General features: G+C 39.5%; 2 protein-coding genes across 2 annotated transcripts in view; both read left to right on the top strand.

Moving 5' to 3' along the window:
• LOC139641005 (NACHT, LRR and PYD domains-containing protein 3-like) overlaps positions 1-7,187 on the top strand; it is a 38,659-nt gene extending 31,472 nt beyond the window's left edge. Inside the window, exons 10-14 of the mRNA XM_071515214.1 lie at positions 35-208; positions 992-1,165; positions 1,623-1,796; positions 1,921-1,967; positions 2,125-7,187. Of these exons, the coding sequence (XP_071371315.1) occupies positions 35-208; positions 992-1,165; positions 1,623-1,796; positions 1,921-1,967; positions 2,125-2,735 (1,180 nt within the window). The 3' untranslated portion in view covers positions 2,736-7,187. The remainder of the gene's footprint in view (positions 1-34; positions 209-991; positions 1,166-1,622; positions 1,797-1,920; positions 1,968-2,124) is intronic.
• A 4,629-nt stretch (positions 7,188-11,816) lies between these two features.
• LOC139641008 (putative C-type lectin domain family 20 member A) lies at positions 11,817-16,242 on the top strand. The gene is made up of 4 exons (XM_071515217.1): positions 11,817-11,861; positions 14,045-14,355; positions 15,583-15,875; positions 16,025-16,242. The coding sequence occupies exons 2-4, from the start codon at positions 14,061-14,063 to the stop codon at positions 16,211-16,213; spliced, it is 777 nt and encodes a 258-aa protein (XP_071371318.1). The 5' UTR covers positions 11,817-11,861; positions 14,045-14,060; the 3' UTR covers positions 16,214-16,242.
• The last annotated feature ends 77 nt before the right edge of the window (positions 16,243-16,319 follow it).

Raw genomic sequence — 16,319 nt, 5'->3', positions numbered from 1 at the left:
AAAGTTATTGTTTTTATCATTAACACTTCTTCAGGCTGAGTGGCTGTAAGCTGTCAGAGAGAAGCTGTGAAGCTCTGGCCTCAGTTCTCAGCTCCCAGTGCTCTAGTCTGAGAGAGCTGGACCTGAGTAACAACGACCTGCAGGATTCAGGAGCGAAGCTGCTCTCTGCTGGACTGGGGAGTCCACAATGCAGACTGCTCACTCTCCGGTAACAACAATTCAATTAATGATTATTATTTTTTTAATTTTCTCTAAACTAAGGTCCATGCTCTCACAACAGTCTCTGTCAGGTCAGAATTCCAGAACCGCCAATGAGTAACCCAGAAAGTTGTAGTACATCATGATTTCAGTGCCATTTAACAAGAGAAGGTATATGCATTGTGCAATAGTGGAACACAAGATGGACTTAATTGTGTGAATATCTTCTCTTGTTTCCTAAGACTCTGTCTGGTCATCCATGCAATGATATCATGTCATTTAGAATTCTGCACCTCTGTATTCCTGTCTCAGCCATAATTCACTGTCACATCTCCAACTTGTTCAGAAGAATAGAGCAGCTAGGATTTTTAGGACCCTTACTAAAAAAGAGATTATATATCCCCAAGTTTAGCATCTATCTAGTGCTTACCGGTTATACAATTAATGTTAAGATTTCAATGAGCACATTTAAAGCATGGCTACTTTCGGCCCTGAGTTACAGTGCAGATTTCTTAGTTCTCCATGAGTCGGAGTGCACGCTGATGTCTTCTGGTCCATCTAGACTCAGGACTAAATTATTACACTTTTGGCATCAGCACCTCCTGAGGGACTTAGGCTAGAAAATTCACTTTCATCTTTTAAAACACTAGCCTATGTAAAATACTCTTTTATTGACTTGCGCATTTGTGTAGTGTTTTTGATTATTAGTAGTAGTAATACTATGAAAGCAGTGCCCAAAACACAGACAACAACATTAAAAGAGAGAATAACATTTATTTTCATGTCCATTGAGGCTGAGTGGCTGTAATCTGTCAGAGAGAAGCTGTGAAACTCTGGGCTCAGTTCTCAGCTCCCAGTCTTCTAGTCTGAGAGAGCTGGACCTGAGTAACAACGACCTGCAAGATTCAGGAGTGAAGCTGCTCTCTGCTGGACTGGGGAGTCCATACTGTAGACTGGAAACTCTCAGGTCAGTATTCCTCAACCTGTTCAACACATGACCATTTAAATCTTTCTTTACATGCAGGTTAATTTTAGCTATTTTAAAAAGAACTTGTGGTACCAAACTTTTACACTGAAATTTCTAGCCTCTGTGAATTACTTTTTATGAGGATATTTCATTATTTCCCTTCTTTCTGCCTTTTTCCTTTTTTTGAGACTTAAAAGAAAGAACTTCTAAGACTTCTAAGATTTCTCCAGCAAATTGATCCAAGAACTTTTCAATTGGACCAAATGAAAACACTAAGCAGATCATTGGGTGACAATTACAGTTTTTGCTACAGTTATTTTTTCCGACTTCACTATCACAACTAATTTCAGAGCATTATGTTTATGACAACGTAACTTGTTTTAATCAGGGAGTTCAATGTGTAGCTGTTCACTGCTTGTGTGTGTGTGTGTGTGCGTGTGTGTGTGTGTGTGTGTAGGTTGTCAGGTTGTCTGGTCACAGAGGAAGGCTGTGCTTCTCTGGCCTCAGCTCTGAGCTCCAACCCCTCCCATCTGAGAGAGCTGGACCTGAGCTACAATCATCCAGGAGACTCAGGAGTGAAGCTGCTCTCTGCTGGACTGGAGGATCCACACTGGAGACTGGACTCTCTCAGGTACATTATTTTACTCTGCTATTATTTGCTGTTTGCTGCTATTATTATTACATATGGTATTTGTGTGTGGTTTTGTCCATTTGTCTTTCGGTCTCAATATTTCACGTTTCTACCTTTTCCACAGTGTTGATCATGGTGGAAAGCATCGCTTGAAGCCAGCATTCTTCAAGTGTAAGTTGAGCTATTCCAGTGTCATTAAGCTCATTTTAGACTAAACCCTCATGGAAACAGAGGCACACAATAACAAACTACCAGTAAATCAACAAATTATAAAACATAACAGATCAGATGAGACTGCTGCTGTATTGCGTCTTGTTCTCCCCTTCAGATGCCTGTGAACTCACACTGGACCCAAACACAGCAAACAGAAACCTCTCTCTGTCTGAGGACAACAGAGAGGTGACAGAGGTGAGAGAGGAGCAGCCATTTCCTGATCACCCAGAGAGATTTGACCACTGGAAACAGGTGCTGTGTAGAAATGGTCTGACTGGGTGCTGTTACTGGGAAGTAGAGAAGAAAGGATTAGTTTGTTTAGGAGTGACATACAGAAGAATTAGAAGGAAAGGAAAGGGTGATGACTGCTGGCTTGGATGGAATGACAAGTCCTGGAGTCTGTACTGCTCTGGTTATAGTTACATTGCCTGGCACAATAAGAGAAGAACAATCATACGCCCTCCCCCCTCCTCTGACTCTGACAGAGTAGCAGTGTATCTGGACTGGTCTGCTGGCACTTTGTCCTTCTACAGAGTTTCCTCTGACACCCTGATCCACCTCCACACCTTCCACTCCACATTCACTGAACCCCTCTACCCTGGGTTTAGATTTGGGTTTGTGTCTGAGTTGTTTGGTTCCTCGGTGTCTCTGGGTCAGGAGGGAGAGTCACCTCCTGTGCGGAGAAAGATTCACACTGCTGTCAAAAGACAGCTGCTGAAATCATAGTTCACCCTGTACAGAATCTCACGCACACACACGTAGCATTCGACTCTTGAGAGGCACTCTAAATCTGGAGAAAAGCTCAGACACAGATTTCAGGTGAAAAACATAAAGATCTTTAGAGAGTCTGGGTCAAGAGTCTAGGTCAAGCACAGAGAAAACAATGTAATAATCCAGCCCAAAATCCAGAATCATTAGTCCAAAATCCACACACTGTATCCAGTTGACAGACACTTGTTACCATACCGCAGAGATTTGGTTTACTCGCCCACTCTCAACCACCACTGATTGAGTGTACTGGCAGGGTTTAAGTAGAGAGCTTCCTGATGCTCTGCAGCCGGGTTCTCTCCACCTCTGTCACACCAAAGTATCGGTCCTCCAACAATCTGACCAGTTGTTTCCTGTATGGTAACGGGTGCTGTCCCTGGTGCGGACACTCAGTGGAGCCATCTCTCTGGACTCCATAACACACACCCACGCACACACACACACACACCATATATATATTTTTTTCATTTTCTTTTTCTTTTTGCAAACAATACAACAAGACAGTACAGTAACATACAAAACAACATCAGTACATCAATACATCATTCCTTATGCATATAGAGGGGATACAACAGGTTACATATAACAGGACAGAAGGGACTTAAAAGAAATAAGACAAACAAAACTAAATATACAGAGCTGGTGTGGTGATGGGCTACATATTGCAGGGTTAATTCATGGTTAACTATTGTTGTGAGGGTATGTTAGTTTTTAGTATTATGGAGCAATTATGGAAAGAGGGATCGCTGCTGAAGGTATTGTAGAAAGGGGGACTACTTTACTACTCATTTTCCTTTGTACAAACCTGATTCCTCAGTCACTTTAACCCTCCTATTATGTTAAAATGTACAGACATCTTTTATGTTTGGGGTCAAATTGATCCCTGCAATTTAAACCTACAAAAAATGATTGTAATTGAAAGTGTTACCCAAGTTCACACATCAGCACGTAACACATAGCAGTTAGTCAATACTGAACACCAATAAAAAGTAAATTAGTCACCAAAATAGTCTTTCAAAGAGCTGACAGGACCTCAGTGGCAGAAAGTCTTCCGGTGAGATAAAGCTATATAAAAACATGATAAAACTGCCCATCTTATGTTAGGGCCCTAAAGCATGGGAATGTTTTTGAAAGATCAAAACTTGTATGGGGAATTTCCCTCAGTTATCAGTCAAAACAAAGAAAAAGAAAATATGTGTAAAACTTTTATATTTTCTATGGTTTTATAAAGCTATTGTGTTGGGTTCAAAATGACCCCAAACAACACTGTTGTATACAAAGTGTGTAAAGGTCCTTGAAAACATATCATCATGTTACATATAAAAATTTACCAGTTTTTCTCATGAAATTAGGGAACGTCATCGAGTATCAAGCTGAAAAAATAATGTTAATCATGTTTTTAGAGACGTTAAATGTTGAATTGGGTCAAATTGACCCCAAACATAATAGAGGGTTAAACAGAGTGTATTTTATACGTAGGAAAACTTAATATGATTTTAGTATGATACAAATTTAAGGTTGAATACAAATTTGCATGATTGATTTATTTGGAAAATCAAATGGATGAGGCATTTAAGCAGACAGAACAAGGTTATTGTTGTTCATCTGAGAGTTTGTCGTTGATGACTGAGAGGTTAACCTCTCTCTTGGAGCTTCTTTTTTATTTGGTATCTTACTAATCCATTCAAAGCTAAACATCTTGTTTCTTTAATTGTTTCCCAGAATAAATGTTTACGTGTTTGATCTTTTTCATTTCAAACCATAGTTTTTATGTTTTTATTTTTTAATTTGTAATTATGATTTGCCCCAAGTTGTGAGTCACAAATCATATTCAAGGAAAGTGTAGTATGATGTAACCCAGGTTAATATAACCTTAAACAAATAAAAGGTTTTGCTCTGTTGATTTTGCTATTTTATTTTGTATACTGTTCCTTTAACATGTGCAGCGGTAACAGCCAATCAGTGTAACTGTAGCGCCGCTTGCTGGAGAGAGAGGAAGAACAGAAAGAGAGGTAGATCGTAAGAGGCTAGCGACAGAGAAGCTGCAAACGAGTGAAAAAAAGAAGGAAAATATGAGAAAAGACGCAAGTTTTGAGGAATGTAAACCTCTATTTTCCCATTTTTTTGGAGGATTTTGTGTTCACCTTCTGTCTGCGTCACTGGATTCTAGTTTTTTTGTTTCAGTTTTGAACGAGGATCTGGTGAGATAAAACTATTTTTCAGCATGTCAATTAGCATGCTATTTCTCCTCGTTCAAGCTGAATGTGCAGCCGAAATTAACGTTAGCTAAGCTAAGACAGTGTGAATACGTTTTATGTTGTTTATTTTTTCTTTGTGTAAAACGAATTGAGATGCTACATGCAACAGGCATTGTCAAGTTCAGCCTCGTTAGTGAAGTGAGGTGAATGGCACGCCGCCACCATTTTAGGGTGCGGTTCAGATTTAATTACCATTAACCTGTATTAAGGTACTAGTTCTCCTAAAGTACTTCAGTTGTGTTGAAATGTGTAAGACTAAAATAATTGTATGTATAATGCACTGTTGTACAACAGGCCAGGTTTTTTAGTTGTGAGGACCGCTTTGTGTTGCCCACCCGAAGCTGGGGAATCAAGATGGCGAGCCACCCATAGGAGAAATCGCGTTGGATAGGCATCTGCTTCTGCGAGACAAACCTACACTCCAAGGATAAGGACACTGATTCACGTACCTGAGTCGTGGTAGGACTAAACCTTCAGTATTTTGCTGAGAGACGCAGTGGAACTCATTTGGACTTGTAAAGGACTTAACAAAAGGACTGATTACACACAGAGTTGTGAAATTTGAGTTTATTGATCATATATATTGATCTGTGGAATTTTGAGTTTGTGTTTTGATACTGTATTGCATTGTATTTTATTTTCCATTTATTGTGTGCTGAATTGGTAATGCAAAAAGGGTTGTGTTACTGTAAATTCTAATTTGTGTACTGGTTAAGTAAACTAACGAGAAGGTAGAACTAAACTCTTAAATAGGCCTTACTAAGATAACATGAGAACTTAGAACGGAGTCAACTCAAAGAAAAATGAGAAACTAAATAACAACTCAAAGGAGTCTAAAGTTGAAAATTATCTCTTGAACTCAAATAGGTTTAAATCAAACCAAAGTGAGATAAAACTGGGAGGAATACTTACCTGTCTGAGGTTTGGGTTTCATTTTGGATTTAAATGCACAAATCCTGGGTGTGTGTGGGAAATGTGTGATTTGGTACCAATTACTGTGTATGTCTACTACTAATTGTCCACATAAATGAGCCGGCAGTTCAAACTTACCCCTTGGTCTGTGGTCTGTTGTTTCTGAGTACTACTTATAAACTGCTCCTCTGAACCTAGACTCTGGTCCTAGCTATCTGTAAATACCTACAGTGCTACAATGACATCACTGATTTTCATTGCCAGCTTGGTTGAGCCAAGATGTCAGGGATTCACATATTCATGTTAGGTTTCTAATTATGAAAACAAAAACACATAAAAATATACGTTTTTAGATGCATTTTTACAGTTGGTGCTGATGGAACAAATCTATTTAAATCTTTACTAAAAAAAAAAAAAAAAACAAAGATAGCTCCTTATAGGCCCTTTTCACATCGTCATGGTAATAGCTTCTGCATTGAGAAACAGCAGAGAAACAGATGCATTACAACTTCCTGTTGTCAGCTCTGGCCTTCACTAAATCGCTCCATAAACTGCCCAAAATCAACATTGATGAAGTACAAAGACTAAACTAGAGAAAGACTACAAGTTCACCTCAATTTTCCTCTTCACAAAAATAAAATTGCCACAGGAAGTTGTAATGCACCGGTTTCTGGCGGCGTGAAAAGGGCCTATTGGGTAGGACAGAAGATCAATGTTGTCAGAGGACTGCATTCTAACTGATCTTGTGAGGTCATTGTTTAAAACATAAAACATAAAAAATACTGTCAAATTATAGGCCATTGTCCACTGATTCTGGTAAATTACCCTTCAAGCAGGGGTGAAGAGTAGGCTAGTGTTTCCACTTTGGGGAACCTAAGACCATGGCTGCTCAACATTTCAAAGCCATTGAAGAACTTACATTTTCATCTGCTGAGTAGCCTTATATTTTGTTGTAAAAACATTTACCTAATTTGTTGACATTAATATGTAACTATGACTGTTCTAAAATAGGCCAATATTGTTGTTTGGTCTTATAAGTTGAGCCCTAATTATCCCAGTACAAAAGTAATGTTTATTTTGCCGATGACCACTAGATGGCAGCATTTGATTTAATGCAGCAATATACAGTGTGAAGGTGAAGGGACTGTAGTAGTAAGATTTTGTGTAGTGACGTCGCCCTCTTGTGGCTCATACTGGCTACAGCATGTGTGCAGGTTGGCTGGTTTACTGTCGTTTGTTGCTCTGCATTTTGTTTCTACTCTGAAAATAAAGGAACGGAATGCTGAAAATCTTTATAAGTTCTTTATCTGTAGTATGGCATGTGGTTGAGGTTGGTATAGTCTTCAGTATTGTACTATTAAACTATTATAGACACTGGTGAGGGCAGTTTCATATCCTGATAAGAAAATCCATGTATATATGAATCAGCAGAATAGAGTGAATATTACAATGGAAACAGAAATTACATGGAAAGTAAAAACCAAAAGTAAACGGGATGAGCTTTTTACATGCCTCCGCTAATATCAGCATATCCCAGTATGCTAATATTCCCACTGTAAGGAACCTAGGACTTTGAGTCCATTAGCCTACATTTTAAAGCAAATATAGGCTACTCTTTTCTTCGTATTATTTTTTTTATTTATGTTGTAGTCTGCTCTATGTATCAAACAGTGGTGGTGGTGATTTTGATGAAAAAGATTAAGCGTAGAAGATATGGCCGGTTGATAAAAAAAAAAATTCATTTCAAAGCAGCTAACTTTGACAGAGCAGACAGAATGAACACAGCTGGACCACTGATCCTTTTAGCTGAACCTACAGAGGTTAATGCACTGAAGATGGAATACTTCATATGAATTACAATGTGTTTAATGTGTATTTTCTACCATGACCAGTAGAGGTCAACAGTATATTTTTCACACCTATGAGCAGCTGAGAGACTGCAAGCCACCCGCGTGTCATTGGACTGTGGGCGGAAACCAGACGAAGACGGGAAGAAAATGCAAACTCCACACAGACAGGACCAAGAATCAAGCCTGGGACATTTTTAACTGTGTGGCAACTTCACTGACCACTCACCCCAATGATTGTCTTAATTATTTGGTATGAAACCCTTTTACAAGCCCAATTTTACCAGTTATGACCATATTTTGGAACTTTCTTAACATCAGAATAGAAGTTTTTCTCCAAGTTCTGGTAATACTACTATTTATAGTCCTATCCAGGTTCTAAAGCTATAAGTAATAAAGTACTACTACTATTTCTATCCTGTGATCTTTCTCATCCCTCTCCACAACATCCTTCAGCTCTTTTTGTTGCAGTTGATAAATGTATTGTGCAGCTTTTCTGTCTAGTTTTCTTATCCATCTCCCTCTGAACACATCTGAGTTTCTTTCTTATTTCCTGCCCTGAACAGCCTTTTCTTATCTTATCTAGATCTAGATCCTAGAACAGTGGTTTCATAGCTGTTTTCCTCAGGACTCCTAACTCTCACCCCACTGCTCTCAGTGTAGTTTCATTCAGACACACACTGCTTGTTGTAGTTTAGACTGATAAAGGTCAGTGAATGCAGGATTTATTTGCTTTGGTCGTTTCTAAATATACTACTGACTGGTTTACAATCGGCTGCTCATTAGACTTTTTTTTGGCAGCAGTCCATTTTCTTCTACGAGACAGTACGCTAATGATTGGAATTATAGACTTTTTAGACGTTTAAAAAATTATAATACTAATAATTTGAGTTGTTGAAATTACAGTTTCGTATGTTGAGATGGTTCTTCTTTACTAGGTCTACATAGTATAGTGGTAATGCCAGTGTAATGCTACGTGGGAGACCTGGGTCCGAATCTCACTTAAGTCTTCAAAATACACTGCCTCAAATAAATCTTTGGTTTATTTTCGATAGAATCTGGCAGATTATTTGCAGTTGATTCAAGATGGAGAATTTTACGTAGTTATTTGATTATTTATCGATGGATAACTGCTTAGTAGGGGGACAAAATAGGTGGCAACACAGGACAGGATGGTGAGTAAATTGTATGATGTAGCAGAAAGTTCTTCATTACACTTCTTTCTTATTGTTGTTGAGAACCATAGCTAGTGTAGAAAATTTGGGATGTAATATTGTGAACAAGGAGTGATGATGAGACATAATCAGATAAAGGTGTTTACATGTACAGTATTGCCTTTAAGGAATAGTTCACCCAAAAATGAAAATTCTGTCATCATCTACTCCCCCTCATGCCAGTTGAAACACAGCACAACTCCATAGCAGCCTTCTCCAAAACAACTGAAGTCAGTGGGGACCAGTTCTTCAGAGTTCCAAAAAGACCTACAGTATATTTACACCATAATTTAGTGCAAATCTTAACTACAGCTGATTGATTTGCAACAAATAATGGTGTATAGGTCTTTCTATTCACAGTGTGATTGTTTGGCTGTTTTTGTTTTGGAACTCTAAAGAACAGGTTGCTACCAAGTTGTGCTGCAGCCTCCCTGTGTGTTATATGGACTAACACATTTCACCTGTGTTTCATTTGGCATGAGGGTGAGTAGATGATGACAGAATTTTCATTTTTGGGTGAACTATTCCTTTAATCAGGTTATGACACATCTGCTCTCAAACATCCCCCCTTTCCTTTAAGGTCCAAGCTAAGTTTCTCCATAGGACAAGGGCATATAGTTACATCAGACCCTCCGTATTGATGAAAGTGTTTGTTTTCTGCCCTAACACACACACACACACACACACACACACGCAATACAATGATGGCAGGGGACGCAACGATGAGAGTGGAAAAACATCATCTGTTTATCAAATCCGTTGTTTTGTCTGTCGCTGAGGCATGGAGGCATTTGAATGGGAATGGGAGTGGAGCCATACCATACCATGCCAACAATGACCTGCATTTACATAGACATTTACCTTCAACTACCATTTACCTTCAACTGTGATGACCTGAGTTCAATCCCAAACTCATGACAAGTTTCTGCTGTGACAGAAGTTTTCATTTTCAGCAAAAGTTTTTCTTATCTAATCATGTAGGTATAGCATGAATCAATGTGTAGGTATATTATGAATCAAGGGTATATAACTTTTCTGTCATCCTTGATCACTCTGGGGTCACAGGAATATTTGTTCCATCCATTATCTGAGTGCTGTGACCTCTGACCCTTGACTTCCATACAATGGGCTGCTTGTTTGTGATCTAGGAATTAAAGCTTATGCTACTGTTGTACATCATCATAACTGCATTCACACTGGTAGCAGCTTGGTTGATGTGTCGCTCCACTGTGACCGATTGCGGGCGGGACCAGAGGCGCCGACTGCATATGTAGTGTTGCAGATACAATGTTTTAAACAGACGAATCATGTATTTTATGCTGCTTTGGTGTTTCCATATGTAGTGTTATATCATTTTGATGAGTCAACATAGCTAGCTAACAAGTGCACATTAAAAAAATACAAACACAATCAAATTACTTTTAAAGGATAACGCTGGTGTTTTTAAATGCATTTCTTACCATCAACAAATCCTATGAAAATAACAAAATCAGCAATGCCAACAAGTCTCGTCCATGTAGCCGATGCCCAATGCAGCCATGTCCCAGCAGCCATAGAACTCCATTGTATTAAAAAAAACAATTAAAAACCCGTCACAAAGCCATGCCGTTGCTCTGCAGCATATTTCATCATCAGCATGCACCAGTCCAGCCGACTTTTTCCTCAAACAACTTAACAAGCCGGGTGTAAGCACTTTGCGATCTCAGGAAAGTAGTTCTGTAGCACTGAAAATAGTCCCCGGCGTAATGAAGAATTTGTTCCCATTTGAATTTGATTTGGTAATAACTACAATAGCCTGACTTTTCATGGTAACAGTTAACAATTTTTAAAATTGAAACTGTCTTTGTGAGCTGTATTTCAAGGTTTTTAGCTTACAATTGGAGCAAATGACTTCCGGGTTGACGGCTAAAAACGGTATGTGGGAAGTCAGAAAGTAACGGGAGTAGAGCAAACACATTGTTGATTTTGTTATTTTCATAGGATTTGTTGATGGTAAGAAATGCATTAAAAAACACCAGCGTTATCCTTTAAACTTAACATCGACCCCAACGATGGACACAACCGTTCTCCAAGCTTTGTTTTTGGGACGTTTATTCCTGTAGTCTTTCAAATAAAAGTTGTAGAGAACTTAAAGCTTTGAATGGCTATAGAATCAACTTCTCGTCCATTTTGCACTTGCCTCATTGAACTAATGTCCATTAAACAACATAACGTTGGTAGGGAAACAAAGAAGACAAGAAATCTGATTAGGTGTGGACGACCAATGACAGCAAAAAGTTAAGATGTGGCCAACTTTTCTCAGCCATCAAGCTTTTGAGTGTCCACACAGAGTTTTGCTGGTCACTCCGCTCTATAGGAAATTGATGGACTTCCTATGACTTGTTGATTGCGTTGCTCTCAGTATGAACACAGGGTTAGTCACTCTAGATAAAAGCGTCACCTAAATTATTGAAATGTAAGTCAAGATGTAAAATGTAAGGGATGGAATATGTATTTATGACAACTTGACGGCCAGGTCCTACATGGAAAGCTTAGACCCGTCTGTGGAGGACTGAACACCAAGATACTGCGATGAGGCAGAACTCTGCAGGGATTCGACAGAGGGGAAGAAAGAGATTAAGGTAACGGGGAGGGGTGGGGCGGCTCCTCGATGTGCATACCCAGGTGATTTTTGCACACACTGCTCTGATTGGTCAGTTAGATGGACAGTAGAATGTATCAAAGCTCTGATTGGTGTGGAAAATTGTGCTGCAATGATGTAAAGGAAGCCTGCTGGGTGTTTCCTCTACTTCCGCTCCCTGACCACTGGAAACCCACAGCATCTGATCTCCCTTCACTGCTGCCGTCATCCAGGTGAGTGGTGATATATTGAAACCGGGCCGGGGGTGCTGGGTCGAGCAAGGCACTAACACTGCCGGGGTGAGGGGTTCTACTCCCGGTGTAGCTCAAAGGGTCGAGCAAAGGAACTAATACTGCCAAGGTGAGACGTTCTAGTGCCACAAGGGTCGCCCGTGTTAGAAATGTACTGTACGCATTCATGGTACTGTAAGGTGCTTTGGATGAAAGCCTCAGTCACTTATGTTGGAGGAAACTGAAACAACAAATCAACAAAGGAAGCTTTGTCTTAGAAAACTGGACCTCGACTTCAGCCAAATGGTCCTAAAGAGATAAACTATAAAATGTGTTTATCTCTCAGACTGTTTGTTATACATTTTGTTTTTACCACGTTTATAGTCCATTCGCCTGTTTTATCCTGCTGTATCTCTGTTTTTAATTCATTTCTGGAATTTTTTTTATCTGGCTGATTTTTATTCAGTATTGTTTTATTGCTTGTGGAGGCAGACTCGGAGCCGTCTGCTGTGTTCAGCCTTGCTCCTCATCCTGCTGCTCTGATGGGGAATCGACTTTGCTCTTATACCTTTTGAATGATTTTGATTGTGTTTTTGCTCATAATAATTCAATGAGTGCCCAATGCACTCTGTTGTGATGAACAAAAGTTAAAGCCTTTATTTCACATTGGCAATTTAAATTGTTTAAATCTGACTGGAGCGTCTCCGCTCAAATGAGCCTCTGTCAGATCCTTCATGTCAGTCAGTTTTTAAATAAATAAAGGCTTTGACTTATTTTTTATTTATTTTTAAAGACATCAGAGTGATTTTTAATACATTGTAGTATCCGTTCTGAAAGCCACCTGTTGATTGGTTTCTGTCATGGGCATTTCTCATACCAAATCCTCATCTTTGCTTTTTCTAATTTGTGTTTATGTTGTTTGTAACTTTTCTTTTTTCATGATTAGTAGTTTCCTTTGTTTTCACAATAATCAGTAAAAACAATACAGACAGTGGTGATTATAAGAATAATAATCATGGTAATACAGAGTAATACATAAATAATACAAGAGAAATCTTTTAAAAGAGGGTGGTGATATGAAGGTGATTTGTCATCAGCATACAGTTACAGTATATATAAAATACATAGTTTCTTCTATCATTATGAGCTGGAAATGCTATTACACACCCATGATAAAGCTATATGGTGTTCACCTCATTTAGAATAATAATCCCTTACATTGTTTATCTGTAACTTTTCTGTTTGCCATGATGCTGCTGCCTTGCCCCGGTCTCTCCGGAAAAGAGATGTTCAGTCTCTATGAGATAAATCAAAATTTGCATGTAAATGTAATTATATGCTGATTTGTGTGTGCGTGTGTGTGTGTGTGTGTGTGTGTGTGTGTGTGTGCGTGTGTGTGTGTGTGTGAGAGAGAGAGAGCGAGAGAGAGAGAGAAAGCGAGAGAGAGAGAGATTAAATTTAAAGCAATATTCCATTTAGATTTAACATGGTTATTCGGCTCTTGACCGCCATGGAAACCAGAATATAATCTACTCACCAAGATCAGATGCAGCTGGACGAGTTTGTAGCGTTTGGATTTTTACTTCCCATTCATTTGAATGAGCCACGAAAAAAGACTGAAAACATTTAACTAGGCATTGAACACGTCGGTGAACAGATTCAACAACAGATCCTGCTGCTGTGATTTTCAACTGACTGTTGGCCGAATGTTTTTAAGAACATTATTTTGCCAAACAGCATTTTTATTGATAGAAGAGAACATAGCGGAGGGATTTAGGGGAGATAGTTCCTGTTTGAGAGACCGGATCTTCTTTTTTATTTTTTTTAAATACAAATTTTAGTGTAAACCAAGAATAAACATGCAAAATGAGGACAGATCCAGGCTGCTTTATTGTCTTAAAAGCAGGATCTGTTGTTGAATCTGTTCACCAACGTGTTAAATATCAGTTTTCAGGTTATTTTCGTAGCTCATTCAAATGAATGGGAAGTAAAAATCCAAACGCTACAAACTCGTCCAGCTGCATCTGATCTTGGTGATTAGTTTATATTCTGGTTTTCTTGTTAGTCAAGCGCCAAATAACCCCCATGTTAAGTGCAATATTGCTTTAAAAGAAAAGAAAACTTTATATCTAATTTAATGTAGTAGTACAGTAATCATATATATAATCATTCCAACTACTTTGAAGCCTCTCTGAAGAAAACATGGGGGAAACCCACACTCTCCTCCTCCTCCTCCTCCTCCTCCCTGCTCCTGTGTGTGTGGAGGCCACAGGACTGAGGCCAAAGTTCACCATGGTGAGAATCAATGCGCGCTGGACGGATGCCCAGGCCTACTGCAGACAGCACTTCACCGACCTGGTCATCATCAGAAACGAAGAGGAGAATCTGGAGGTTTTCTACAGCTGGGGCTGGATCGGTTTGTACAAAGAGGAACCGACCTCCGAGTGGAAATGGTCCAGAGGAGGAGAGACGGCCAACTTCACCGCCTGGAAACCTGGTGAGCAGGGCTGGGAGGTAACTGAGTATTTTTATTTATGTACTGTACTCGAGTACAGTAGTTATGTGCTGTTTTTGAGTCTATTTTAATTACATGTATATACTACTTATTTCAGATATTAGAAAAAAGACAAGATCACATCATCTAGGTTTTAGCATCAGCATCTTTACATTGGCGCTCTGTTCCTTTTAGAATTGATTTTAAGATTTTACTGATCACTTTTAAAGCACAGATGAGTCTGGCACCATGGTATCACAGACCTTTAAACCCTTCATGAAGACAAAGCGTTTTCATGTGTAGTGATGACCTACTTCTACTACGCTGTCGTAGCTTAAAGTAGGAACTAACCATTAAACTGATCAATATGACGATTGTTGTAAGGAAACTGTTGCTCCAGATCCTTCAAAGTTGGAAATTTAATTAAATTTCATTTTTAATTTATTTAGTCTCCAGCTTTGTTGCTCAGTGCTCATTGCTGTGGTGTTTCTGCTCTGCACTTCCCAGAGATCAACTGTCAATCAAACGGTGTGGGCGGGGCTTGGATTCTCTGTTGATGCAGAGTTTGAGTTTCTCTTTTCTTTGTTTGTTCAGCCTGGTGGCTATCGCTGCTCATGCTAACTACCCAGTTCTTCTTCTTCTGTTTATTCCGGAAATGTAAAACGCATCACTTCCTGTGCGGCAGAGCATTTTTCCCAGGAAAGAGCTACCAGACACCTTCTGTTTAGAACAGACAGTGGAGAAGATTTATGAACTGGATAGAGGTTGGATCACTCTTGTGTTATACCAATCAACAGTAAAGAGTGGCAAAACAGACATTTAATTATGTGAAAATGTAACAGATTATTACTTGAATGCATTAAATATATATACATTTAGCTATTACAGTTTTTCACAAGCAGGTAGTGTTTTGGAGCACAGACAAGCATCCTACAGAAAAGATAAAAAAAATATGATCAAATATCAATATAAAATGTCAACATAAAATATTTCAAATGACCTAATACAAATTAAAGAATTATCACAGGATTCAAATACAAATAACTATATGCATCATTCTGCTGAGACAAAAATATGCAAAATAATCACAATGTTTAGTATGGCTCTGACATATTTAATACTAATTTAGTATTATACAGAGTATTTGTACTTTCACAAAAAGCCAATTCCATCAGTGTATTACTACTTTTATTTGGTAAAAGACTTGTCTGCCTCTTCCTCTGTCTGCAGGTGAGCCTCGAATCGGGGGGAGCTGTGCTTTTAAGAACTACAGAGACAAAAGATGGATGACATATCAATGCTATCGCCACAAGTATTTCATGTGCTACGATGAGAGACTGGTTCTGGTCCGGGAGGAGAAGACGTGGGAGGAGGCCTTGCAGCACTGCAGGGCTCTGGAGCCGGTGGACCCCAGTAAACCCCCCACCGCCTACCTGAACCACCGCTACGACCTTGCCAGCCTATGGACTCCAGACGACCACGACTACGCCCGAGAGAAAGCGCAGGAGGCTTCCACTGACGAGGTAGGGTGTGTTTCTGCACTGTGTGTTTGTGTGAATATAAGCAATGTGCCGCTGTACGCAGAGAGAGCTGAATACTTCACTTTAATTCTGTGTTAAACAGTGTGTGTGAGAGTGTGTGTCCACCTTTCTGTCTCCTAAATGCTCGGTAGGTGTGGACAGGCCTGCGTTTCCTGGCTGGCCGGTGGGTGTGGGTGGGTGGAGACGGAGTGCAGTACCAGACACTTCCTGGCTGCGCGGCCCAGCAGCACTGCGGCACCCTGGGTAAGAACACCACCAGAGCCTGGGAGCCAAAGGACTGCACGGAGAGAAGGAACTTCCTCTGCTACAAAAAGCCTTAAAATCTCACAGCTTTGTGAGATGTTAATTTCCTATAAAGGATACTTCTCTGCTCATAAAAAATATTTTGTTGAATTTTCTCCCAAAGCACATAGCAGGCAGATTCCA

Source organism: Centroberyx affinis, unplaced genomic scaffold (genome assembly GCF_046629955.1).
Source record: "Centroberyx affinis isolate AG114_WGS23_722 - 3 ecotype Tasmania unplaced genomic scaffold, CSIRO-AGI_Caff_v1 ptg000331l_1, whole genome shotgun sequence".
Taxonomy (NCBI): domain Eukaryota; kingdom Metazoa; phylum Chordata; class Actinopteri; order Beryciformes; family Berycidae; genus Centroberyx; species Centroberyx affinis.
Note: the sequence above shows the minus strand (reverse complement) of the source record. Positions and strands in the feature narration are given on the sequence as shown.